The sequence below is a fragment of the Rhinolophus ferrumequinum genome, chromosome 21, assembly GCF_004115265.2.
Source record: "Rhinolophus ferrumequinum isolate MPI-CBG mRhiFer1 chromosome 21, mRhiFer1_v1.p, whole genome shotgun sequence".
In the NCBI taxonomy this organism is placed as follows: domain Eukaryota; kingdom Metazoa; phylum Chordata; class Mammalia; order Chiroptera; family Rhinolophidae; genus Rhinolophus; species Rhinolophus ferrumequinum.
Window position 1 is genome coordinate 36,303,798 of NC_046304.1, and position 25,334 is coordinate 36,329,131.

Below are 25,334 nucleotides of genomic sequence, written 5' to 3' on the forward strand. Positions count from 1 at the left end.
GGGCAGGCGTGAGTTCTGACCTCCGCTCCTCCCTAATCCCACTCCCGCCTGCAGGCTCCGCCCCCTCAGAGCAGCCCAATGGGACTGACCATGGTCTCCAGTCCGGGTTTCTTTCTGGGATGCAGAGAGGGTGGGCTTGTCTCGGCAGGGGTAGCAGGGGGTTGGTACGGGTAGTTAGTTACCGGGATTTCTTGGAGGACCCTCCTTTGGCTCCCCTGTAGGGGCCCTGGGTAAGGGTGGTTTCATGGTACCCTTGATTCAAGCTCTGGAGGGGAATGGATGAAGCCAAAGCCTCGTGCCTCAGTTTCCATTATCTTGGAACCTCAAACTTCCTCTTCTGCAAAATGGGGACAGATAACAAGCGCCTCCTCTGGCACCTTAGGACTCAGTGAGATAAGGAGTGTGCCTCTAGGACAGAGTGGTACAGAGTAGGGGTCCAGTCCAGGAAAGGATGGTGCCACAGAAGCGTTCCTGGCTGGACCAGCCCTCCTAACTCAAGGGCAGGGTAGAGTGGACCTGGAGGAGAAGGGACTTCTTTAACACGGACCCTAACACCCTGATTGGTCTCTTGAAGGCTCAATGCACACACGCTCAGGGGCAAGCCGTCCCGTGTGTGACCAGCAAGCGACTCTTGGAGCCAGGTTATCATCTCCTCTCCCTGGAGGGCTGAGAGACACCTTGACCAGGTCCTGGGCTATGTGCTGGGGTGAGGGTGAGGAGCTGATTTTGCTGGCTGTTTGACTTTTTCTTCATTAGCCCGGAGAGGGTCCTGGCCAAATTGGTTGATTCGTTTGAGCCTCCATTTCCTTGACCCTACCCTCTCTAACTCTTAACTTGAACCCTAGAGAAAATAGGAATATTGGTGCCCATCCTGAAAGGCAGCTGTGTCCCCATACACAGTAGTATTTCTTGAACGTTTGTGACTATGATCCAAAGAATCAATCCATTGGACCTCATCACCAAGATACACATACCCTTCCTTACCCATACTTACCCTTACTACATGTGATGTGTGCAAATCTTTTCTATTCCATTCCATTTCTTGAAAACAAACAAAAAAACTTGTCTTGATCATCTAAATTGGTTTCATGACCAACTTTCTAATAAAACCTGACTTGCAGTTTGAACATCACTGGTTAGAGCTGGAGGGGATTTACCATGGTGTTAAGGGAAGGTTATGTTTCAGGCCCCTCATTTGCATGTGTCAAATTTTGTGTTCATAACTTTGTATTCCTTTTCCTAAGGAGATCCCCCAAATTTCATAAGCTTCAGGCCCCACAAAACCTGATCTACCACAGTATAACTAAACCTGAGACCATTTATTGAACAATTACTATATGCTAAGTACTGGGCTGAGTGCTTTAGCAGCATTATCTCCTTTAACCCCTAGCTTAGAATGCCAGATGCTATTTTACAAGGAAGCAAATGGGCCCAGAGAGGCTCAGTCACTTGCCCAAGGTCACACACACACAGCTAATTTGTGGTGAAGTGGAGATTTGCACCCAGGTCATTCTGATCCCAGAACACCCTGTTCTCAGCCCCCCTACTGTAAAAGTGCCTGCCTGTAACCAAGCTGGGAATATGGAAGCAGATTAAGAAATGCTACTGTCCCTCATTCTCCAGCACTCAGCAGGTGACTCTGATCCCCTCTGGAACAGCACAAGCTCTTGTCTGAGGCATTCCAACTAGAGTTACCAGATTTAGCGAATAAAAATAAGGATGCCCAGTTAAATATGAATTTCAGATAAACAACAAATAATTTGTTAGTGTAAGTTGTATGTCCCCTGCAATGTTTTGTTGGAATGTCCAACAGAAACATGCCTTTCTTCCATCCCCTGCCCCCACTCCACGCCCCACCCCCCACTGGGCTTTAAGGACAGGGTCAGGGGCTCCAGGTGGAATGCAGGGTGGGGAGGTGGAATTGAGCAAGCTAATAAAAAGCAAGGGACAGAGGCAAAAACCTCGGATAAATTGGTGTTGAATGCCCCAATGGTAAAGAAACAAGAAGGATGTTTTTCCAAGGACTGAGATGGAGGTCCCTCCAATTTGACTCTCTCCCTCCAAACTTGTAAACCCTCTTAAAATCATGCTTTTCAGACTGGAAAAGATACCTGAAAAATTCGAGAAGGTATCCTAGGGAGTCCTGGAAGCCACAGGTTAAATACAATACACACCCCTCCTCGACTATCAATTTTACCTCAGAATGTGGTGGGAAAATCATTATTGGTATTAAAACGGATAGGCATGTGATGGAGTAGGATGCAAACTCGCCAGAAATGTTTAAAATAAAACGGGCGACTTAAAAGAGACTTAAGGATGGCAGCCTAAAGCCCTTGCCCCAGACTCCCGGGGGAGGGGGCGCAATCACGTCCTGTGCTTTTAGGGGCTCTCTATGGAAACGAATGAGAAGTGCGGCAGGCACCCCGGGCGTCCGGCCGCTGGGAGGGACGCGCACCCCAGGCCTGCGCCGAGAGAGGGAGAAAGTGAGGCCGGGAGTTGCCACTCCCAGGGACTTGCAGGAATGCGGTTGGAGGGGGTGGCGGGGGGGGGGGGGCGAGCTGTGAGCGCGCTGGCTCCCAATCACAGGAGGAGGAGGAGGTAGAGGAGGAGAGCTGCCTCGAGGAAGTACAAGAATGAAGTTGTGGGGCTGAGATTCCCTTCCATCGTGCACGGAGAGCTCAGAAGATCCCCCCCAGGCAGCGGCCCGCCCCTTTGCGGGGTGCTCTTTCCGGCGCCGAGCGCCTGGCCTCTCCGCCTGCCTTGCCCGGCGCCCCCTCAGCCTGGTCCAGCCGGAGCCATGGGGCCGGAGCCTCAGTGAGCACCATGGAGCTGGCGGCCTGGTGCCGCTGGGGGCTCCTCCTCGCCCTCCTGCCCCCTGGAGCCGTTGGCACCCAAGGTGGGTCTGAGTTGGGGAGGGCAGGGAGCCGCGACGGGACCTTGCAGCCTGGGACCCCGCTGAAATCCGCGGGCAGGCGAGGTAGGGGGTGCCGTACGAACTTCCAGACCCGAAGTTTCGGACAGTCCAGGCGCTCGGAGCCGCCGGCCCTCTGCGGGGAGGGGGCAAAAAAAGGTGGGGCAGGGGGGTCAATTAAGACGCCTCTCCGTGTCTCTTTATGGAGACAGGCGCTTTCCGGACTCCGCGACAGCTCCGGGAACTTTTCAGAAAAGTTCTCTGAAATTGTTCAGAAAGTTTCTCTCCAAGGGTGTATTGCACTGTGTGTGTGTATGTGTCCCCTTCTTGAGCCCCCTCGAGCTTTCTCAAAGCCTTTCCAGTTGGCAGCCTCCGCCTCCGGACTGGACCGGGCTGGATTCCCCGGGGGTCCCTCCTGCCCTGCCCCTACCCCTACCCCCTCCTCGCCCCCCTTCAGCCGACTGGGTTTAGTTACTCCAGCTTCAGGCAAGATCGGGGTGTGGAGGGGGAGGTGGGGAAAACAACCTGTCCGGCCAGAGCCGGGAGGAGAGGCTGGCCAGTCGGACTGCGAAGTTGCCTCACGCTGGAGTCGGGGGTGTGGGGGGGGAGGGGGAGACGTTTGTTTTGAACAAGTTTCTTTAGGGCCAGCTCCTAAAGAGACTGTGTGCTTTGTGACTTTTGAAGAGCAGGGGCGGCAGAGGGGTGGTGGTGGGTTTCTTGGTCTGGGGCATAAAATGGGAGAGTTCTATGAGAGGGATTCCTGGGCAGTGGGAGGCGAAGAAATAGGACCAGACAGGGGTGTGCAGAGGGGTGGATTGTGCTGCCTTTCCCCTCGTGCTGTGTGTGGAGAAGCTGATGGGGAGACTACCGAGTGTCTGGCCGCATCTGTCCATCCCGATGCAATAACGATTAAAGCTGGAAATACTGCGTGGTATTTTGCATGTGTTCCCTCCTTTAATCCTCAGAACAACCCTATGAGAGAAGTTCTACTGATATTCCCATTTTCCTTCTGAAAACCTGGGCTTAAAGAGGTTAAGTAGCAGCAAGTAAGTAGTGGGGACCCCAGTGAGCCCCCAACCATACATTTGAAACCACTGTTAATCCACCTTGAACAATGGCGTCACTGCTCCCTGCGGCACTGGGTCCTGGGAGTAGTGGGTGGTCTCCATAGATCAGGGAGTCTGGAGAAGGGGTGGGTGTCATCCTGTCTGTGTCACCTGAGGGCCCCCCTGCCAGAGCATTGCTGTGATATCTGAGGGGTGTTCTTGAGGTGTGTGTATGTGTGTGCGTGTGTGAGTGTGTGTGTGCGTGCGTGCGCGCCCGCTTTGTGTTGCCAAACACTCTCTCTGCTGACTTGGGGACTTGACTGAACTCTGCCCTCTCAAGGAACTCCCTGAAGGTGCTGGGCCAGCTCTGCTGTAAACAGTGGGAGGTGGCCCCACGCCTTCTCTCTGAGGAAGAAGTCTCCTCTCCGGGAGGGAGCCCACCCTTCCCTGTTACCCAGGCCGAGTCTTCACCTCTGACCTGCTGAGAAGGCTGAGGGCTGGCTGGGCTGTCAGGCTGAGCTGTTGTCCTCCTCACCTGGGCCTTCGAGTTGAACAGGTGGGGAATGGCTGGGTTGCTGCAGTGCTGGGATCTGAGGAGTCAGTTCCCCCACGGGAGACTGGGGTCTCCTCGTCACTCCTCAACCCACACTGCGGGTGCAGTCAGATGTTGAATGTGTTGCTGGAAATGGTCTAAAATGGCAGCACACCACCAAGCTGCCTCTAGCACCCTTATTACATCCAAGGGCTGAGAGCTGGGTTAAGAATGTGGGGAGAAGGGGAGATGGAGAAGGACCCAGAGAGTCGGGATTTTTCTGAGATCCTCTCTTAGAGGTCAAGGTTTTATAAAGGATAGCAAACACATCCTTTTTATCTTGCAGAGCTCATATTTAATTCCCATATGAGTCTCCCAACAGCCTCTTTCCTTCTTTTTACTATACTTAGGGAAAGTAACTTCATTTTAATACTCACAGACACACAAACAATTGAAAAGATGGGATCCAATGCAAGAAGAGAAAATACATTGCATTCCAAATACAAAGCACCTTTTCTTTTCTCTCAGTTGGGAATTACCCATACTACTGCTGTGTGAACTTCCCTTTCAAAAAATGTACATCGTGTTTCCTACATGCCAGGTTCTTTATCCATACAGTTTCATTTCATCTCTGCAACAATCCTGTGAAGTTTCTGCACAGATGAGAAAACTCAAGTTCAAATAAATGAAGTGACTTATCCAAGGTTTCCCAGTGACCCAATAATGTCCAGGGCAATTTTGGACTCTAACGAGGAGGCATTAAGAGTTGGTCAGTCTTGTTCCATTCAATAGGAATGGGTTGAGCAAAGCCTCAGGGGCAGCCGGGTAGCCCGACTATTCTGTTACGCAGGTGAATGATCTTCCTTATTTAGGCTGTAGAAAGTGTAGCTCAACTGGCCCCCACCCGTGTCATCGCTTGGCTTTGGAGTTCTCTCTCTCTCCCTGTCCAGCCCATGTCTGCTTCTTTCTTGGGCGCTCCCAGAGTGGCAGGGAACTGAGAGCAGGAGTGGGGCAGAGGCCAGTGGCACTTACAGGGTTGTGGGGAGGGAGACAGCTGAGTGGAAGCATGAGGGGCCAGGGTGGGATGGGGAACTGGTGTAGGCCCCAGGTAGTTGTGTCTGCCCCTGGATGCTGGCATGATTTGGAAAGAGATTCTCCTCCCTGCCTTCAGCCTGTGGGAAGCCCCTCTGAGGTGACACCTCTTGCTAGGCCACCTTTCCTTTCCACCCCTGGGCGAGGGGTGTGTGCTCTCTCAAGGAGTGGGAGAGTTATAGCCAATGTTGGTGTTGTCTCAGCACTGTTTACAAAGCCTTGTCATGTTTACAGATTGCTTTTTGATTCGCTATCTCATTTAACTTCTCTGCAGAGGAAGAGTTGTTATTGTTTTATTATCTCCTTACAGCCAAGGTCAGGTCAGTAAATATTCATTGAGTGCCTACTAAGTCACAGGTACTGCTGGGCCTAGAGATGAACCTGATTTGGCCTCTGCCCTGGATGTCCAGGGACTTACTCAAGGTCACACAGTGAGTGGCCCAGCTAGGGTTCTGTTCGGATGACTCTGAGCCCAGGTCTCAGTCTGCCTTATATTATATCAGGTGTATGGTGGCTGAGTCTTGGTGTCACTAGCATGGGCTCTGGCGCCATGGGTCTGGGGGACATGAGCTTTGGGAATGCAGGTAGTGTTCATGGGAACCAAAGGCAGTGTTGGCTTTCATGCTGGTGAGTAAGAGAAGCCGCTGGTGCTGAAGGCTGGTGGGAAGGAGAGAACCCACTTGAGAGCATCCCAGAGCTGGGAGCAAACCCTGACCACTGAAGTTCAGCTGGAGGGACATGAAGGACTGTGACCAGCCTCTGAGCAATAGGATGATCTCAACTGGTCCCTTTTGGTTTGGAGACTCTTGATTGGACTTCATTCATTCACTCATTCATTCATCCAGTGCTCACTGTGTGTTTGTCCTGGCTGTGAGCTGGTCCTGCCTCACACTGACTGCCAGGAGAGCTGGAGATGGGGGCTCCTAAGGGGCAGGTGTCCTGGAGACAAAGAGCTCCCCTGTGTGGAAGAGGACCTCCTATCCCTCAAGAAAATCAATGGGAGTAGGGTGGGTAGGAGGACCAGGGTGAGGACCGGGGAGGGGGGAGTGAGAGGAGGTGGGGGTGAGGCTCATGGAGGTAGAGGTAAGGGATGTAGCTGTTAATATCCCTGGGCTTGGCTTCATGTCAGGTTGGTGGGGGGATTAGTCTGCAAGGCTCCAGCTTCCTGGGAGTGGGTCTCAGGGTACCAATTTTACTACCTGTTACAAACACTTAAAGACTCTTAATCCGACTCAAATTGGCCCCAAACAAATTTACTAGTTGGGCGGGGCTGCCACTCGTTCTGTTCCTCCTGCCCTGCCCAGCCCAGCCACCCTGCCTTGCCCAAAGCCCGTAATGTTTTCCAGTGGCATCAGTAGAGTTGGTGTGTATTTATGTTTGCGTGGGGGTGTGGCGTGAATCTGTGTGTGTGCTGTTAGGCCTAGTGAAAGGAATGTGGAATCTAAAAGTCAGACAGACTCGAGTTCAAATCCTACCTCTATCACTCACAAGCTTTATCATTTTGGAAGAATGACCCGTCAGTCTTCGTTTTTTTCTTTGCAAAATAGAAGTCCCTGGCCTCTGCAGGACGTTATAAGGCTCTACCCAGAGTGCCTGCTGAGTACCCAGTAGGTGCTCAGTTAATGCAGCTGCCCCCAGTGTTCCATTGTTGTTGTTTTCCTATTGCCTGGTTGCCACAGCTGGTGTCCCTTGGAGCAGCACAGGACTGCAGGGGGTGGAGACAGCCCCTGTCCCAGCTCTGCTGGTTCCTTTCCCAGGCTTGGGCCAGGGCCTTGGGGTCTGGGCCTGGAGACAGCTGTGCCTACAAAGCAGCTGAAGCTGAGGCCGGGGGAGGTCCTGGCAGCAGGGCGTTATTTTAGGCTGGCCACCCCCAGCTCTTGTTTCTTTGGGAGTCTGGGGGGAGGGACCCTGGATCTATTTCTGGGCCCTCCCCTTCCTCCCTGTTTGCTTCCTTCCCTATCTGCCCCCAGGGGTAGGAACAGAGACCATTCTGGGTGTTACTAGGAGGCTCAGGAAGCGACTTCAGTGGGGCTTGCCCCATCAGCATTTTCCTAGTTTTCGGGGGGCAGGGGGCATCTCTTATTACCCACTGGGATTTGACCTCCAGCTTCACGTTGCTGGCAGAGCAGCAGGAGCCCTGGTGTCAGACCTTGAGGTCGCCACTGTGCTATCCCCCATCTGCATGTAGTCTGGGGGAGGTGGAGTGGTGACCAACAGGAATTCCGGGCAGCTCAGGCACCTGTGGGCCTGTGTACCTGGGGGTGCCCTTCCCCTACCTCCCCCTGGCACACCCTCCTGGCTAGGACGCATCAGGTGATTCATCTTCTCACTAGAGCAGAAAAACAAGTTAAACTGGGCACTTTAATTTCCCCCCTGCTGGCAGGCATGGTGCCAGCTGCTGCCCCCAACACCCCCCTTCCAGGGGTCGTTTGCCCCTGTTAATATCCCTGGGCTTTGTGGGTACTTCTGGTCTCAGGAACACTCAGCTGTGGTCCAGGTGGGCCCAGGAGCAGTCATCTTGATGCCCCTTGGCTAATGGTTGGCACTCAGCAGGTACACAGGCTGACGTAGTGCTTTTGTGGCAGGAGTTTCGTGGCATAGATTCTGCCAGCTGCTTCTGGAGTCTTGCCCTGAGGAGGTGGCAAGGGTGAGGTACCAGAGTAGGAGCCTTTGGAATAGGCATCACTCTGTCCCAGGATTTGTAGTCTGGGTCCAGATGCCCGTAACTGGGGTCTGATGCTCCTTGTCTCTGCCTGGGGGAATTCCAGAGGTCTCTGCAGTGGGTAGGTGGTCCTCATGGCCTCTGCTATGATTCCAGCTGACCCGCCTTTCCCGCTTTCTGGGTGGCATTGTGGAGGTGGATATCCCTTGCCAGGAGGTTGGCATGTGGGTGGCATTGGAATGGGGTGGGGAGAATGCCCCGAGTTTGTTTGCTTGGGAAAGGGGTAGGGGGTATCCAGCGGATTCATGATTCATCATCCCTTCTCTTGGGGGATTTTTACCCCTTGGCCCTCAGTCATGCCTTTGGGACAAAGAGGCTTTCTTTGCCAGCCAACTCCCTGGAATGGATGGGCAAGCTCCCTAGGGCTGGCACAACAGGGCCCCCTCTGGGTGCTCAGGATGGTCTGAGTCAGAAGGAGCCTTCTCCCCTGATTTCCTCCTCTTTCCAAACTTGCAAACTTCCTTTTGCTGTTGCACGTTCTGCAGGTGTCAGGGATATGGCAGGAGGGGTCCTTCAGTTGTGCTTTCTCGCTGTCAGAGATGGCATGGCTCTGGGGAGTGACTGTGGAGGAGGCAGCCAGGTGGGAGAAGTTCATTGGATGGGCAGTGCCCTCTGACCCATCTTTTCCCTCCTGCCAGTGTGCACCGGTACCGACATGAAGCTGCGGCTCCCAGCCAGTCCCGAGACCCACCTGGACATGCTCCGCTACCTCTACCAGGGCTGTCAGGTGGTGCAGGGGAACCTGGAGCTCACCTACCTGCCCGCCAATGCCAGCCTCTCTTTTCTACAGGTGAGACCCATGGGCAACCCAGCCAGTCAGTCCCTGCCTCCAGCTGGGCTGAGCCCTCTGCTTATAGGTGGATTGTAGAAGAAGCCTGTATTTCCTCTCGTGGTTTCTCAACCAGAAGTCCTTTCTGATGTCTAACCCCTATCTGTTCTACCGCAAGACCAGTTGACGCCCTCTCTACAACGTGGCTGGCCATGGACATCTCTAGGTGGAATGCATTTGTTGCTTTCCTCTCTTGCCAGCACGATTACCTCCCCGTCCAACTATCCAGCCATTGTCCCTCTCCCACGGGGAGTAGTGAAATGGCTGATGGGAGATGTGGGTTCCAGGGCCAGTTCTGCTGCTGACAAGCCATGTGAATGTGGTCTAGGATCTTGACTTCACTGGGTGTCAGTTTTCTTATCTGTATATTGGGAGCAATAGGCATGCTTTGACTCCGCCTGGGGGCCCCATTTTGAAGATAAAATGGGAAATGTGTGTGAAAGGGTCATGAGCAGGAGAGAGTGGAAACCAGCCTGTTGGCCTGTTTCCATGGTGCCCCGGGGTGGGGTCATGTGTGCAATGCTCAGATGTCATCTCATCCAGGCCTTTCCTTTTACAGATGAAGAAACTGAGATGCAGAGAGGGTGGAGCACTTGCTCACAGGATACAAAGTGTCCCCCCCTCCCCTCACCATTATCATTCTTGATCATATAGGAATCTGGTTCGGGGAGGTGGGGAGTGGCCTCGATTTCCATATTATGCATGAAGGGAGCAGGACTGCTCAGTGGATGGGAGCCTTGCCCAAGATCCCCAAGCACTGGGTAACCCTGAGGAAGCCTTGGGGGATGGTAGTATTCCAGGGCCCGGGCCTGCCTCAGCCCCTTCCTACCCTGTCCCCTCCCAGGATATCCAGGAGGTGCAGGGTTACGTACTCATCGCTCACAACCAAGTGAGACAGGTCCCACTGCAGAGGCTGCGAATCGTGCGAGGCACCCAGCTCTTTGAGGACAAGTATGCCCTGGCCGTGCTGGACAATGGACACCTGCTAGACAGTGCCACCCCTGTGGCAGGGGCTGCCCCAGGAGGGCTGCGGGAGCTGCAGCTGCGAAGCCTCACAGGTGGTCACCATTATCATTAAAATCTCCTAGTTATTGAGAGCTGACCAGGGCCACTGCCAGCCAGGGGAGGCTTTGCATGAATTAGAACTTGTATCCCTTGGGCCGGCCTGGTGGCTCAGGTGGTTAGAGCGCCGTGTTTCTAATGCTGAGGTTGCCAGTTCGATTCCCACATGGGCCAGTGAGCTGCACCCTCTACAACTAAGATTGTGAACAACGGCTCTCCCTGGAGCTGGGCTGCCCTGGGTCGGCGCAGGCTGCTGTGTGCTGCCATGGGCTACCGTGTGCTGCCATGAGTGGCCAGTGACCAGCGTGAGTGGCCGGCAGCCATTGTGAGTGGCCAACAGCCGGCAAGAGCTGCTGTGCGCGGCCGACCGATGACCAGCGACCAACTGCCTCAGGCAGGGGGAGCACAAGACTCAACACCAGCCTGGGCCAAGGAGCTGTGTCCTACACAACTAGACTGAGAAACAATGGCTTGAACTGGAGTTGGTGGAGGGGGAGGTGGAAGACGGGGAGGAAAAAAAAACAAAACCAAAAAACCCAAAAACTTGTGTCCCTTCTAGATCGATGCAGGTGGAGCTAGGGAAGGTGGCCTTGTGAAGATTAAAAAAGATTTCCCTTCTTGCCAGGAAGTCAGCTTGTGCCAGCCTGCACAGTTTGATAATTAGAATGCAGGGTGGGTTTTTGCCCACTTCTTGGCTGAGTACACATGTGCAGTAAACAACCTGTGTAACGGTACATGGCAGCCCTGGGGCTGACAGTGTCCCAAACCCTGTGTGCCAGGGCCTTTTTATGCATGATCCCATTTCAGTCGTGCTATACTCTTCCAAGGGAAGCATCAATATTTTTCTCAATGTACAGATGAGAAAACAGATTTACAGAGGATAAATGACTAGTTCAAGGTTACACAGCTAGTTAGTGGTGAGGCTGGGTTTCAGACTCCATCGTCTCTCTTAATCGCCAAGCAGTGTGCACGGAGTAGATAGAGGTGAAGTGAGAGGAGAGAGTGACCTGGATCTCTGGAGCCTTCCATGGACAACTCACTCCTCCCTGGATCTCATTTGGTTCATGTGTGTGTCAGTATGGGCAGGGCTAAAAGACGATGAAGGTGTCTTCTCTGCTCCCTGGGGAACCTGGAGTGTGTTTGAGAAGCCTCTTCCCCGTTGAGTAGGCGGGAGGACAGAAGGTGACAGACAGGGAAAGAAGCCCCTGATTATTCCCTGTCCCACAGAGATTCTGAAGGGAGGGGTCTCGATCCAGAGGAACCCCCAGCTCTGCCACCAGGACACAATTTCGTGGGGGGACATCTTCCATAAGAACAACCAGATGGCCCTCATGCTGATAGACACCAACCGCTCCCGGGCCTGTAAGCCATGCTCGTCCTCCCTGCCTGCAGCCTCCTCTCTTTCTCAGGCAGGCCCACCACCCCCCATCCCGCCCAAACTCCTGGCTTACATCCCGCCCCCCCAGACCCCGGCTCCCTGCACTAATACCACGCATTTCCTCTTTCTTGTGCCTCCTGCCATCTCTATGTTCGTCTCTGTGGCCCTCTGTCCTGTCTCCCTCTGCTTCTAGATTGTCTGTTTTTAGAGTCCTCTTTGCCTGCCTGGGTCTCTCCCTCACTATGCATTCTGCCTCCTGGTTGATTTCTGTCTCTCTCACTGTCTTTCTGCTCTCTCCCCAGGCCAACCCTGTTCTCCAGCTTGTAAAGCCTCCTACTGCTGGGGAGAAAGTTCCAAGGATTGTCAGAGCTGTGAGTCTTACAGAGGCAGGGCTGGGTAGAATAAAGGTGACATGGGAGGGGTGGGATACCAGGCCTCAGGTGTCTTCCCTGGGGCAGGGGGTCTCCCCAGAAGGTGATGCTGGGGAGATCTGGTGCCCAGGCTGCCTCCCAGACCTCATCCTGCCCTCTGCCTGACAGTGACGGGAACTGTCTGTGCCAGTGGCTGTGCCCGGTGCAAGGGCCCACTGCCCACCGACTGCTGCCATGAGCAGTGTGCTGCTGGCTGCACAGGCCCCAAGCACTCCGACTGCCTGGTACGTGCCCGCTGTTCCCCACCTCTCGGGGGGCAAGGGAGGGGGCACCCCACCTGGTACTGCCCTATGGCCCCTGTCACATCAGGGAAAAACAGCCCAGTGACCAGCAGCTGCCTGCCCCCCCAGGCCTGCCTCCATTTCAACCACAGTGGCATCTGTGAACTGCACTGCCCAGCTCTGGTCACCTACAACACGGACACCTTCGAGTCCATGCCCAACCCTGAGGGCCGTTATACTTTCGGCGCCAGCTGTGTGACCGCCTGTCCCTGTGAGTGCCCGGGAGTAACATAGTTGTGGTAATTTTGCTGGGAGGTCGGTGTACGTAAATGGGAGCATATTGTGCGTATCGTCTGCCCCTGGCTTTGGAGAGCGGGTCCTGACGGTTCTTGTCGAGCTGCCTCGTTCTTTCAACAGCTATGGAGCAGGTGGCAGCAGCAAAGAGTAGCAGTGAAGGGCCCAGGCCCGGGAGCCACACTGCCTGGGTTTGTCAACCTGGCTCTACCGCTTGCTAGTCACGTGACCTTGCTGTGCCCGAGTTTCCTCATCTCTAAAATGGGGGCAAAAGTAGTCCCAACCTCATAAGGTGGTTACAAAGTTTGACTGAGTTAATGTGCATAAGCTCTTAGAACAGTGCCTAGCACGTACTGAGTGCTCCTAATGTTAGTTTTTCTTCTGTAGTGTAGATCGATCAGTTTTCTTTAACAGCTCCCCTACTTCCTGATGGGCTTTTAGGGACAGGCCTTGGATCAGGGACCTTTTTCCTTGTCTCATGAGAGACAGGAGTGGGCTCTCAGGCCCTGGTGGTAGCCTCCCCACGGTGGGTGACAGTACCAAATGTAGAGCCAGACTGTTTGGGTTCAAATCCTGGCTCCTCCAGTCACTAGCGCAATGACCTTGAGAAATTTACATAAAATTGTACTTTGGTTTCCCTTTTGGCAAAATGGGAATCTCTCGGTGTCTATCTATCACATAGACACAGTGGTTGTGAGGAGTAAATGACTGGTGAGTGTTCAGACCTGTAGGAAGGGCATTTCAGGACTGGCTGATGTGATTCTTATTGTGCTACCTGGGCACGGTGTCACTGCTCATGGTGGGGCATGAAGGGCCGGCCACATGGACACACAATCCTGCTCTCCTCAGATAACTACCTATCGACGGACGTGGGATCCTGTACCCTGGTCTGTCCCCTGAACAACCAAGAGGTGACAGCTGAGGATGGAACACAACAGTGTGAGAAATGCAGCAAGCCTTGTGCCCAAGGTACCCACTGCCGCCCGCCGAGGCAGGCTGCAGGTCCTGTCCCTCTGCACCCAGCCTGGCCTTGTCCACTGTCCCACCCTTCCTCAGATCCTGCTGAAACCCAGTCCTTTTCTGCCCCTGGCTCTCCCCAGATCAGCTCCAAACTCTTCCGTATCTCGCTAGTGTGGGGGGCGGGCATGTGGCTCCAGGGTGGGATGTGGACAGGACCCAGGAGTTTGATTCCCGGTGCTGCATGTGGGGGCTGGTCAGTCCCAGTGCAGGGGCTGAGATGGCCCCTTTACCACCTGCCCCACTCCCCACAGTGTGCTATGGTCTGGGCATGGAACACCTGCGGGAGGTGAGGGCGGTCACCAGTGCCAATATCATGGAGTTTGCCGGCTGTAAGAAGATCTTTGGGAGCCTAGCATTTCTGCCAGAGAGTTTTGAGGGGTAAGGATACTCAGAGTTAAGGGTGGGTACAATGGCCTGAGACAGCATCAGGACAGTCACTGATTCCTGAAGACCCGGAAGTGGCAGCATCTGGGGGTGACAGAGGTGGGAGGCCAGGAATGCAGAGGAAGCAGGTGGGAGACCAGAGGGGGCAGGGACTTCTAGGGGGATCATTTTCATAAATGACATGTTATCCGTGAACATGCACTTGTGTGGAGGTCCAGCCATCCAGATAAAGTTACATTCTCCTTGAGTTCATTGTAGCTTTATTCATAATAGTCCTAAACTGGAAATAATACAAATGTATATCAGTAGGTGAATGAATAAATAAATGGTGGTCTAGCTATACAATTAAATTCTCAGCAATAAAAAGAAACACACAATACTGATACACACAACAACATGAATGAGTCTCAAAAACATGATGTTAAGTGAAATAAGCCAGACAAGCAAGTCTACAGTGTATGATTCTCTTTACGTAAGGTTCTTTACAGGCAAAACCACTCTGTGACAGCAATCAGAACAGTGGTTGCCCTGGGCTGGGTGGACTCGAAAGGGACACAACAGAAATTCCCGGGGTGATGGAAATGTTTTGTATGTCAGTTGGGGTGGGGGAGCCATGAGAGAATGCATTTGTCAAAACACATCAAACTGGACAGCAAACATCTGCATTTTGTTATATGTGAATTACATCTCAATAAAATGTGTATTAAAAAGGAGAAAATTCCTTTCAACACTTCCTCCACCTCGACTTCCCCTTCCAGAGGAGACCACTAGTAACAGGTTGTATGTTCATCTAGACCAGTTATGCCCACACAGATGCTCACAGAGAAACGTAGTTGTGGTAATTTTGCTGGGAGGTCGGTGTACGTAAATGGGAGCATATTGTGCGTATCGTCTGCCCCTGGCTTTCGAGAGCGGGTCCTGACGGTTCTTGTCGAGCTGCCTCGTTCTTTCAACAGTTGTTGAAAAGCAGGTGGCAGCAGCAAAGAGTAGCAGTGAAGGGCCCAGGCCCGGGAGCCAGACTGCCTGGGTTTGTCAACCTGGCTCTACCGCTTGCTAGTCACGTGACCTTGCTGTGCCCGAGTTTCCTCATCTCTAAAATGGGGGCAAAAGTAGTCCCAACCTCATAAGGTGGTTATAAAGTTTGACTGAGTTAATATGCATAAGCTCTTAGAACAGTGCCTAGCACGTACTGAGTGCTCCTAAATGTTGGTGTTTTGTCTACAGTCTGGATAGGTCAGGATTATATTTAACAGCTCTCCTATTTACTGAGAGGTGTTTAGATCATTGTCAATTTTTCTCGTACACTACTGCCTTCTGCATGCCTCAGGGCCAGTGTCTCTCTAAGTCACATTCCTAGAAGTAGAATTTCTTGATCAAAGATTATAAATACTGTTTTGATTGATCCTGTCAAACTAGGGCCTGGGCTTTGTAGTTCAAGATGGGAACAGCTGGGCTTGAGCAGAGAGTTAAGTGAAGTTATGAATGGGGTGGCAGGGCCAGCTCTGGGGCTGTGCCCACCCCTTCCTGGCCCCGCTGACGCCTCTCATCCTCTTAGGGACCCAGCCTCCAACACTGCCCCACTACAGCCTGAGCAGCTCAGAGTGTTTGAGACCTTGGAGGAGATCACAGGTGGGCTCTGACTCTGCCTCCTACTCTGAAGGGCCTGGGGGTCCTCGTGCTGTCCCCACGCCCCTAGACTCATCCTGTGCCCTGCAGGTTACTTGTACATCTCAGCGTGGCCAGACAGTCTGCCTGACCTCAGTGTCTTCCAGAATCTGCGAGTAATCCGGGGACGAGTTCTGCATGAGTGAGCACCAGGGGAGGGGCCCCGACAGGGGGGAGGCCTGGGAGAAGCTGTGGGTGTGCTGGGTCCTCCTGTACCCCAGGGACTCCATCCACAGCCTTTCTGCGGGAGTTTGCCAGTGTGATGGGGAGGGCAGCCCGTGCAGACTGGGGAGGGGCAGTCAGCGATGCACTGTCCCCCTGCAGCTGAGCTCTCCTCTCCCACAGTGGCGCCTACTCGCTGACCCTGCAAGGGCTGGGCATCAGCTGGCTGGGGCTGCGCTCACTGCGGGAACTGGGCAGTGGGCTGGCCCTCATCCACCGCAACGCCCGCCTCTGCTTTGTACACACGGTGCCCTGGGACCAGCTCTTCCGGAACCCTCACCAGGCCCTGCTCTACAGTGCCAACCGACCAGAGGATGAGTGTGGTAAGACAGGGAGCCCAGTGCTGCCCGCTCCCCGTCTGCCAGCACACAGGAGTGCCCATGGGCACCTAGCAACAGCAATCTGGGACTTGTGCAGACCGCCTCTCCTTGGTGTGCCGTTCTTGACACAGCTCTGGCTGGCTTGACCTCTTGGCATGGCTTTTAGCTGAATCCTGCCTCACTGCCTTGGCATCCTTCCCTTCCCTTTCCTCTTTGTTCTTACAACCTCAGAATTGCTTTCTCTCCCTGCCTTGCCCAGGCCCTATCCCACCCCTCCGACCCAGAGCCACCCCCACAGCCTCTTCCCCTGGTTCACTGAGACCTGGAGCCTCCCTTAAGGGTCCCCTCTGACTCCTTCCTCCTCACTGCAGTGGGTGATGGCCTGGCCTGCTACCCGCTGTGTGCCCACGGGCACTGCTGGGGTCCGGGGCCCACCCAGTGCGTCAACTGCAGCCAGTTTCTTCGGGGCCAGGAGTGCGTGGAGGAGTGCCGAGTACTGCAGGGGTATGCGGGGTGGGGCACGGGGAGGCCGGAGGGGTTCACGGGTTTCTTCCAGACCCCCTCACCAGCTATTCCCTGTCTCAGGCTCCCCCGGGAGTATGTGAAAGACAGGTACTGTCTGTTGTGCCACCCTGAGTGTCAGCCCCAGAATGGCTCCGTGACCTGCTTAGGATCGGTGAGGTGCTGGTGGGCTCAGAGCTGGGTGGAGGGAAGTAAGGGTGGGTGGAGGAGGATTGCTAAGGACCTCGCCAGTGGCCAAGTCTGGGAAAACATCTGTGGAGAGAGCCCTGAGCTCAGACTGGCACAGCAGGGGGGTGGAAGATGGCTGGGATGCTGGGGACTGCGAGAGTTGTGTTGTGGTCCCTGACCCCCTTCGGGTGGTGTGGAGGTCCCACGGGAGCCTATGTTCTTGGCTGTGGCTGTGCCAAGGTGGTGAGACTTGTGGGCTTAGGCATCAGACTACCTGGATTCAAATCCAGGCTCTGCTTCCAACCTCAGTTTGCTCAGTTGTAAAAGAAGTATCATACTAGTACCTGCCTCATTAGAGTACAGTAAGAATTAGCTTAAAATAGGGATTGGCCCATTGCCTGAGCATGGGAAAGGCTTTCTACATATTAGTTACTATTATTACTTGCTGGAATATCTTAAGTAATGCACTCCCCTCCTAGGCTTCCAATTCTTCATTTGAAGTCCCTGGCTTGGGGATCAAGCCTTCAAGTGAGGGGAGCTGGGTAAAGAGCAGAGGCTGCAGACACAGCAGGTCTGGGCTGCCCCAGGAGCAGGGTGAAAAGTGCTGCTGAGTGGCAGTGGGGAGCTTGACGGGGACCCAAGGGCCTGATCCTACTGCCAGCCCCACGCAAACCTTCCTCCCCTCCCAGGAGGCTGACGAGTGTGTGGCCTGTGCCCACTACAAGGACTCTCCCTTCTGCGTGGCTCGCTGCCCCAGTGGTGTGAAACCTGACCTCTCCTTCATGCCCATCTGGAAGTTCCCAGATGAAAAGGGCACGTGCCAGCCGTGCCCCATCAACTGCACCCACTCGTGAGTCTGAGGGCCTTTTCGGCAAAAAGGAGGGCTTTGTTCCAGGAGCCTCTCTGGGGCTCTTATTATAAAAGGGGGACAATTCTGCCTTTGCTTACCCTGCCTTAATTTTTCGTATCTTTTTTTTCTGCCCACAAAAGCAACATGTTATTAAAAAGTTTTTATTGAAATGTGAACTATAAATTAATGTCACTAGCAGTTCTATCCCTACTGTTAATAATTTGTAATATTTTTATTCTAGTTTTTTAACTATACATGTTAACATATATATTATTATAACATGTAAAATGTTATACTCTCATTTTTAATCTGTGCACATTCTAACATATAACATATATGTTAATATACATTATTCTCCAGTTTTTCTTTGTAGTCTAACATTTTTATTTTTATTTATTTTTTCTTTTTTAAGGAGGGCGCAGCTCACAGTGGCCCATGCGGGAATTGAACCGGCAACCTTGGTGTCATTAGCACCACGCTCTAACCAACTGACCTAACCGGCCACCCCCCTAACATTTTTTATTTATTTATTAGATTTATTGGAGTGACATTGGTTAGTAAAATTATATAGGCTTCATGTATACATTTCTATAACACATCATCTGTATATTGCATTGTGTCTTCACCACCCAGAGTCTGTTCTCCTTTCATCATCATACACTTGATCCCCTTTTCCCTATTCTACCGCCCCCCAACATATATTTCTTTATACCAAAATAGGATCACAGACCGTACATATTGTTTGCGGATTGTTAAAAGAATCTCGCAGTGTTTTTTCATGTCCTAACATGGTGATCTACCCTATTTTTATTTTTTTCATATAGTTATCCTTAAGTACACAAGCAATACGTGAGTACATTCTTGTGATAAACATTTTCAGCAATATAGAAGCATACACACTGCAAAGCAAATGTGCTTGTTTGTCCCATCCCCCACCCCTCCCTGGGAGAATCACCAGATTCACTCTGGGTGTCCTTCCTGGCTCTCTCTCCACACATCTACATAAACATATATTATATTTGTATTAGGTGGAGTCGTATACATTGTTGTTTTTGTAGATCAAAAATGGCCAAGAAACAGCAATTTCATATAGTTCAACGCATAATCAGGTTTGGTTTTTGTGTGCGTTTTTTATGTAACCGAATCATACTCCACATACTGTTCTGCATGGTGCCCCCGCCCTTTATGTGCCTTGGGGGCCTTTCTTGTGAGTGCACAGGGATCTACCTCCTTTTTCTCATTTTTTTTAAGGACTCCATCCGCAGCATGGATGTAATATTTAACCATGTGTATCCCTGTCTGAGGGATATTGATGGAGCGTGTTTCCTTGTTTGTTTTGCACTTGAGCTCCATGCACACGTGAGCATCTTGTACATGCCCCCCAGTGTACAGGTGCTGGCATTTATAGGGTACATCCCGAGAGGTGGAACTGCTGGATCACAGACATTATTTAATAGGTGTTGCCAAATTGTCTTCTGCAGAAGTTATGCCAGTTTACTACCTTGGCCTTTCACGGAGGGAATGGCCAAGATTTTGGACTTGATGCTCCTTTTGGTGTTCCCCCACAGGGCACACCACAGGGAGGTACAGGGCAGCACGGGGTGCGGGGTCACAGGCTGGAGAAGAAATCCCCTTGTGGGGTAGGAGAAAGACACTGGTGACCTTGAACCCAGTTTCTGCCCTTGTCAAATGATAACAACCCAGCCACATGGGCGGCCGGTTAAGCCAGTTGGTTGGAGCGTGGTGCTATTAGCACCAAGGTTGCCGGTTCGATCCCCACATGGGCCACTGTGAGCTGCGCCCTCCTTAAAAAACAAAACAAAACAAAACTTTAAAATGTTTAAGAAAAACAAGCCAGCCACACCTACCTCAGCGCTGCTGTGAGGCGGGAGTGAGACAGGAGGTGGTTGCAGCCTGTTGACAGGACTTTCTCTCCTGCAGCTGTGTGGATTTGGATGACAAGGGCTGCCCCGCCGAGCAGAGAGCCAGGTCAGCTTGGTCCCCAGGATGCACCCCATGCTGCCCCTTAGTCCCCCACCAGCCCTGGGGGGTTAGTGGGGAGCTTTGGGGAGAAAAACAGATTAGAGTATGTCCTACACAGTCCTTTATCTATAAAACAAGTGTTTATTAGAGGTCTGTGATGTGCTAGCCCTTGGCTAAGCAAGGGAAAGAAGCAAGGGTGACAGTGACATAGGGTTAGTACGCAGGAGTGCCATCTATTCCAGGATGAGTCTTGAAAGGTGATCTTATGGAGATATGGTGGTCCAGGCGGAAGTAACAGCATGTGCGAAGGTTGGGAGGTGTGGAAAATCATGACCTATGGCTGAAAAATTTGGCTAGAACATCAGAATCACTGGGTGCACATTCCTGGGCCCCACCCCATACCACAATCAGATTCTCAGGGGGTGGGGCTCTACACTTGTGCACATTAACAAGCTTCTTGGTGATTTTTGTCAGGAAGTTTGAGAATCCTGGACTAGAGCCATGGGCAAGAGCATAGATTTTGGGAGATGTGGGTGGAGAGGGCTTTGAATGTCCAGCAAGGAGTTTGGACTTGATCCTGGAGGCAACAGGAAGCCAAGGGAGGTTTGCAAGGAGGGAAGAGAGGCTGGGGATGGAAGTGTGTGGGTCATCCTCCCAAATTCCCTTTCCAAATGCCAGCGACCTTCATGCCCCTCCACGGGTCCGCTTCATCCCTTCTACCTAAGACGGGTCCCCAATCCCTGACCTTGGCTTCTGTCCCCAGTCCTGTGACGTCCATCATTGCCACCGTGGTGGGTGGCCTGCTGTTCATGGTCATGGGGACAGTCTTCGGCATCCTAATCAGGCGACGGCGGCAGAAGATCCGAAAGTACACGATGCGGAGACTGCTGCAGGAAACGGAGGTGAGCCGGCCTGAGGGCCTCCCTGCTCCCCGGGCTCTGCGGCCCTGCCCCGCAAGCACTCATGCACGGTTACCTCCTCACTCATCTCAGCTGGTGGAGCCTCTGACCCCTAGCGGAGCGATGCCCAACCAGGCTCAGATGCGGATCCTGAAAGAGACAGAACTGAGGAAGGTGAAAGTGCTTGGATCAGGAGCTTTTGGCACAGTCTACAAGGTCAGAGGTGGGGCCAAAGCCCGGGGTGGGGGTGGGTGGTCCCAGACGATGCGTCGGGTGTGGCCAAGGGTTCTATTGGGGAAGGTAGCCGAGAGCTGGGGCGGGTGGTATTTAGTACAGCAGTTATAGAGGGTGGAACAAGGGAAGGGGTGTGGAGCGTGGGGCCAAATAGTGAGGTTGTTGCTAAATAGCGGGCTTGGCCCAAGGAGGGGAAGGGTATTTGGAGCATAAGGAATGACCTTCTGGACTGCTGCAGGTTGGAAGGATCTGGCTGGCCCTCTTCCTGCTCACATCCTCCTCTTTCTGCCCAGGGCATCTGGATCCCAGATGGGGAGAATGTGAAAATCCCAGTGGCCATCAAAGTGTTAAGGGAAAACACATCTCCCAAAGCCAACAAAGAAATCTTGGACGTAAGCCCCTCCACCCTCTCCAGCCAGGAATACAGGAGGGAACCCTGGTTGCAGGTCTGGGCTCTCTCTTCACTGGAGTTTGAGGAGACTCAACTCCTCAAACTGGAGTTTGAGGAGGTTGAGGAGACTCTGTGTTATCCCCAAACTTCAACTCTTACCCTCCCCAGTCTGTGGGCTGTAGTTCTGGTTTGTGTTGGATGGGGTTGGATCCGGTGAGGTCCCATCACACCTCAGCCCTCAGGAGGGACGTGTGGTGGTTGGGGCTTTGTGGTCTCCCATACCCTCTCAGTGTGTACCCTTGCCCCTAGGAAGCATATGTGATGGCTGGTGTGGGCTCCCCGTATGTGTCGCGCCTCCTGGGCATCTGCCTGACCTCCACAGTGCAGCTGGTGACACAGCTTATGCCCTATGGCTGCCTTCTAGACCACGTCCGAGAACACCGCGGGCGCCTGGGCTCCCAGGACCTGCTGAACTGGTGTGTGCAGATTGCAAAGGTATGCACCGAGAGGCCTGGGCTCTGTGGGTGCCCTTGGGAGCAAGCCTGTCCCTACCCAGGACTAGGATGAGGAGGTATCCTGGGAGAGTATGGCCAGGATGTGATTCACACGGATACCTCTTATCCCAGGGGATGAGCTACTTGGAGGACGTGCGGCTCGTGCACAGGGACTTGGCTGCCCGAAACGTGCTGGTCAAGAGTCCCAACCACGTCAAGATCACAGACTTCGGGCTGGCTCGGCTGCTGGACATTGACGAGACGGAGTACCACGCCGATGGGGGCAAGGTCAGAGGGGGGCGCAGTGAGGCAGGGTGGAATGGCATCCGGCCCTGGGAGAACTCTCAGAATGGCTCCGTCCCCGCCCACACCTAGTTCAAGGACTTCCTCCTCTGCTCTCCCAGGTGCCCATCAAGTGGATGGCGTTGGAGTCCATTCTCCGCCGACGGTTCACACACCAGAGTGATGTGTGGAGCTACGGTGTGTGATGGGGAGCGGTGGCCGAGGAGCCATGGCCCTGCCCATGGGGGGGATGTGGGTGGAAGGATGAGAGTTGAGATGGGGAAAATGAATGGAGACACCTTAGCATGGTTGTGGGACAGAAGGGTGGGGCTGCCAGTGCCTCAGTCTGCCAGGGGCCACATACGCTCGGGACTGGGGGAGACTTGGTACCTCCTACGCTGTAGCATCCCTTCCCTTCCTTCCTTCCCACATGGCTCCTGGACAGAGCCTCTGTGCTCAGTACACTAACGCTCCCTCTGTCCCCAACCTCCTAACCCTGTCTCTGCCCCAGGTGTGACTGTATGGGAGCTGATGACTTTTGGGGCCAAACCTTACGACGGGATCCCAGCCCGGGAGATCCCTGACCTGCTGGAGAAGGGGGAACGGCTGCCCCAGCCCCCCATCTGCACCATCGATGTCTACATGATTATGGTCAAATGTGTGTGGATGAGCTGTGCTGGCTGCTTGGAGGGCTGGGAGGTCCTGGGTGGAGGGGCCTACAGGGGGCATGGGAGGGGGCCGAGAGCAGGATGTATGTGGACCTAGGGGCCCTGATACGGTTAAAGGAGCCTCACAAGTGTCTTGCTTCCCTTTTACAGTACCAGTCCGGGGAAGCTCCAGAGATCAGTTAGGAAGCCCCGCCCTTGTCCAGAGATCAGCTAGGAAGAGACTTAGATGCAAAATAAAAAGGGCAATCTTACAGAGATTGTCAAAAGTTCTGGTACCTTAGCTCTGTCACCCCAGGGCTTTCACTAGACCAGACCTGAGAGGGAGAGGGGGCGGGGCTGCTCACAAGCTCCAGCCGGAAGTGAGATGCTAAACTCCCTCCTGCTCCCAGGTTGGATGATTGACTCCGAATGTCGGCCGCGGTTCCGGGAGCTGGTGGCTGAATTCTCCCGCATGGCCAGGGACCCCCAACGCTTTGTGGTCATCCAGGTACTGGGCCTTTCCGCCCCATTCCTGCCTATGACTAAGCACTCTCCTTCAGAAGGTGGAAAGAGAGATGACTCCTGGGGCCCCCGGCCTCCAAGCCCAGCCCTTGTCTGACTCACCTTACCTCTTCTACCTTCCTGAGCCTTCCTCGGGGCCGAGCACTAGGCTGGGGCGAGGCTGCCACACTGTCTCCCTCCTCCCCAGAATGAGGATTTGGGGCCTGCCAGCCCCTTGGACAGCACCTTCTACCGCTCACTGCTGGAGGATGACGACATGGGGGATCTTGTGGACGCTGAGGAGTACCTGGTACCCCAGCAGGGCTTTTTCTGCCCAGATCCTGCGCCCGGGACTGGGGGCGCAGCTCACCACAGGCACCGCAGCTCATCCACCAGGGTCAGTGCCCTCGGTTACAGCTGGTGGGTGTTTGGTTTGGTTACCTCCCCCGACCCCAATGGACTAGGGTCCCCTTCTCCAATGTCCCCCCACAACCGTCGCCTTCTCATGGAGATCCCATTTTCCCTAAGAAGGATTCCTACTGCCTTCCAGCCCGTGACACCATTCTCTCCATGGTGACGGTCATACCCCAAAGGTGACTTCTGTTTCTCTCCTGTTACCCTGTCACATCCCATGGAGTCTCCATCCCAAATCCATGAGTAACTCCCACTATGACCTTCTCTTTTGTTCCCAGAGTGGCGGTGGTGAGCTGACGCTGGGGCTGGAGCCCTCTGAGGAGGAGCCCCCCAGGTCTCCACTGGTACCCTCAGAAGGGGCAGGCTCTGATGTGTTTGACAGCGACTTGGGAATGGGGGCAGCCAAGGGGCTGCAAAATCTCCCCACACATGACCCCAGTCCTCTACAGCGGTACAGTGAGGACCCCACAGTACCCCTACCCCCTGAGACTGATGGCTACGTTGCCCCTCTGACCTGCAGCCCCCAACCCGGTATGGAATACAGGCCTGAGCTGAGATTGGGAGGTGGGGAAGTTGGGGGCCCTCAGCCGAGTGCCCACTGTGGGGTCTGTGTTAGGAGCTGGGACACATGGGTTCCTTCCCCTAAGCAGCCCCTTTCTCTTGCCCTTTCAGAATACGTGAACCAGCCAGAGGTTCACCCGCAGCTCCCCTCACCCCTAGAGGGCCCTCTGCCTCCTCGACCTGCTGGTGCCACTCTGGAAAGGCCTAAGACTCTCTCCCCCAAGACTCTTTCCCCTGGGAAGAATGGGGTTGTCAAAGACGTTTTTGCCTTTGGAGGTGCTGTGGAGAACCCTGAGTACTTGGCACCCCGTGGCAAGGGTGCCCTTCAGCCCCACCCTCCCCCAGCCTTCAGCCCAGCCTTTGACAACCTCTATTACTGGGACCAGGACCCATCAGAGCGAGGCTCTCCACCCAGCACCTTTGAAGGGACCCCTACAGCAGAGAACCCTGAGTACCTGGGCCTGGACGTGCCAGTGTGAACCAAAAGGCCAAGTCTGCTTTGGTCCTACTGAACCCTCGGGGAGTAGGAAAAGCCTGACTTCTGGCCTCTGTTGGTACAAGGCGGAGAGAGGGCCCTTGGACCACATCCAGTGGAGCCTGCCCTGCCAGGAACCTTCCTTCCTGTTCCAATTCCCAGCTGGCTCAGTCTGGTTAGAAAAGGCCGCAGCACTGGAGAGTCTCGACTGATTGATTCGAGCCTGGCCCCAGCAGACTCTAGGGGCCAATGGATGCCATAACCAGTCTCCTCAACCTGAGGGAGCAGCCCAGCCTGGCTCTCTTCTTCCAGATCTCTGGCACTGAAGGACTTAGGGAAGTTGGGCCTAGGAGGGGAAGAGGCCCGAAGGGAATATCTAGGACAAAAGTTATCTATTCAGAGACTGTTCCTGAGACCTACGGTAGCTCTGCCCCACGAAGGAGGGAGCAGCAGTAGTACCCAGATCTAGTCCTGTACAGTGTTTTTTTGTTTTGTTTTTACTTATTTTTTTTTTAATATGAAATAAGGACTTGGGGAGAGTGGGTATTGGGGAAGGGGTTGGGGTTCCCTGGGGTTGAGGGAAAGATGTCCCTTCTCCACACCCACTTTCTCTATCTGCAAATATATTTTGGAAAACAGTTGGGCCCCAGCTTATGCCTGGGGCTGGCTCTGTGCCATCCCTTACTGCTTACCTCCTAACTTAAAAAACTCAACTCATTTTTTTCCTGAAGGGAGTGGCTAGTAATCTTTAGGAAACCTGAAAGAGAAGCCTATCTTCCAGCTT

General features: G+C 53.7%; 1 protein-coding gene across 1 annotated transcript; it reads left to right on the top strand.

The window, feature by feature from the left end:
• Positions 1–2,566: 2,566 nt before the first annotated feature.
• Positions 2,567–25,304, top strand: ERBB2 (erb-b2 receptor tyrosine kinase 2). The gene is made up of 27 exons (XM_033090219.1): positions 2,567–2,896; positions 8,942–9,093; positions 9,977–10,190; positions 11,422–11,556; positions 11,875–11,943; positions 12,112–12,227; positions 12,354–12,495; positions 13,368–13,487; positions 13,790–13,916; positions 15,478–15,551; positions 15,639–15,729; positions 15,933–16,132; positions 16,501–16,633; positions 16,715–16,805; positions 17,509–17,669; positions 19,611–19,658; positions 20,416–20,554; positions 20,645–20,767; positions 21,079–21,177; positions 21,486–21,671; positions 21,803–21,958; positions 22,075–22,150; positions 22,464–22,610; positions 23,010–23,107; positions 23,309–23,497; positions 23,793–24,045; positions 24,187–25,304. The coding sequence occupies exons 1-27, from the start codon at positions 2,824–2,826 to the stop codon at positions 24,552–24,554; spliced, it is 3,780 nt and encodes a 1,259-aa protein (XP_032946110.1). The 5' UTR covers positions 2,567–2,823; the 3' UTR covers positions 24,555–25,304.
• Positions 25,305–25,334: the final 30 nt, after the last annotated feature.

Coding starts and splice junctions, on each gene's coding strand:
- ERBB2 (XM_033090219.1), top strand. CDS start 2,824: ATGGAGCTGGCGGCCTGGTGCCGCTGGGGGCTCCTCCTCGCCCTCCTG. Junction 12,496..13,367: donor CTGTGTGACCGCCTGTCCCT/GTGAGTGCCCGG, acceptor TGCTCTCCTCAG/ATAACTACCTATCGACGGAC. Junction 13,488..13,789: donor CAGCAAGCCTTGTGCCCAAG/GTACCCACTGCC, acceptor CACTCCCCACAG/TGTGCTATGGTCTGGGCATG.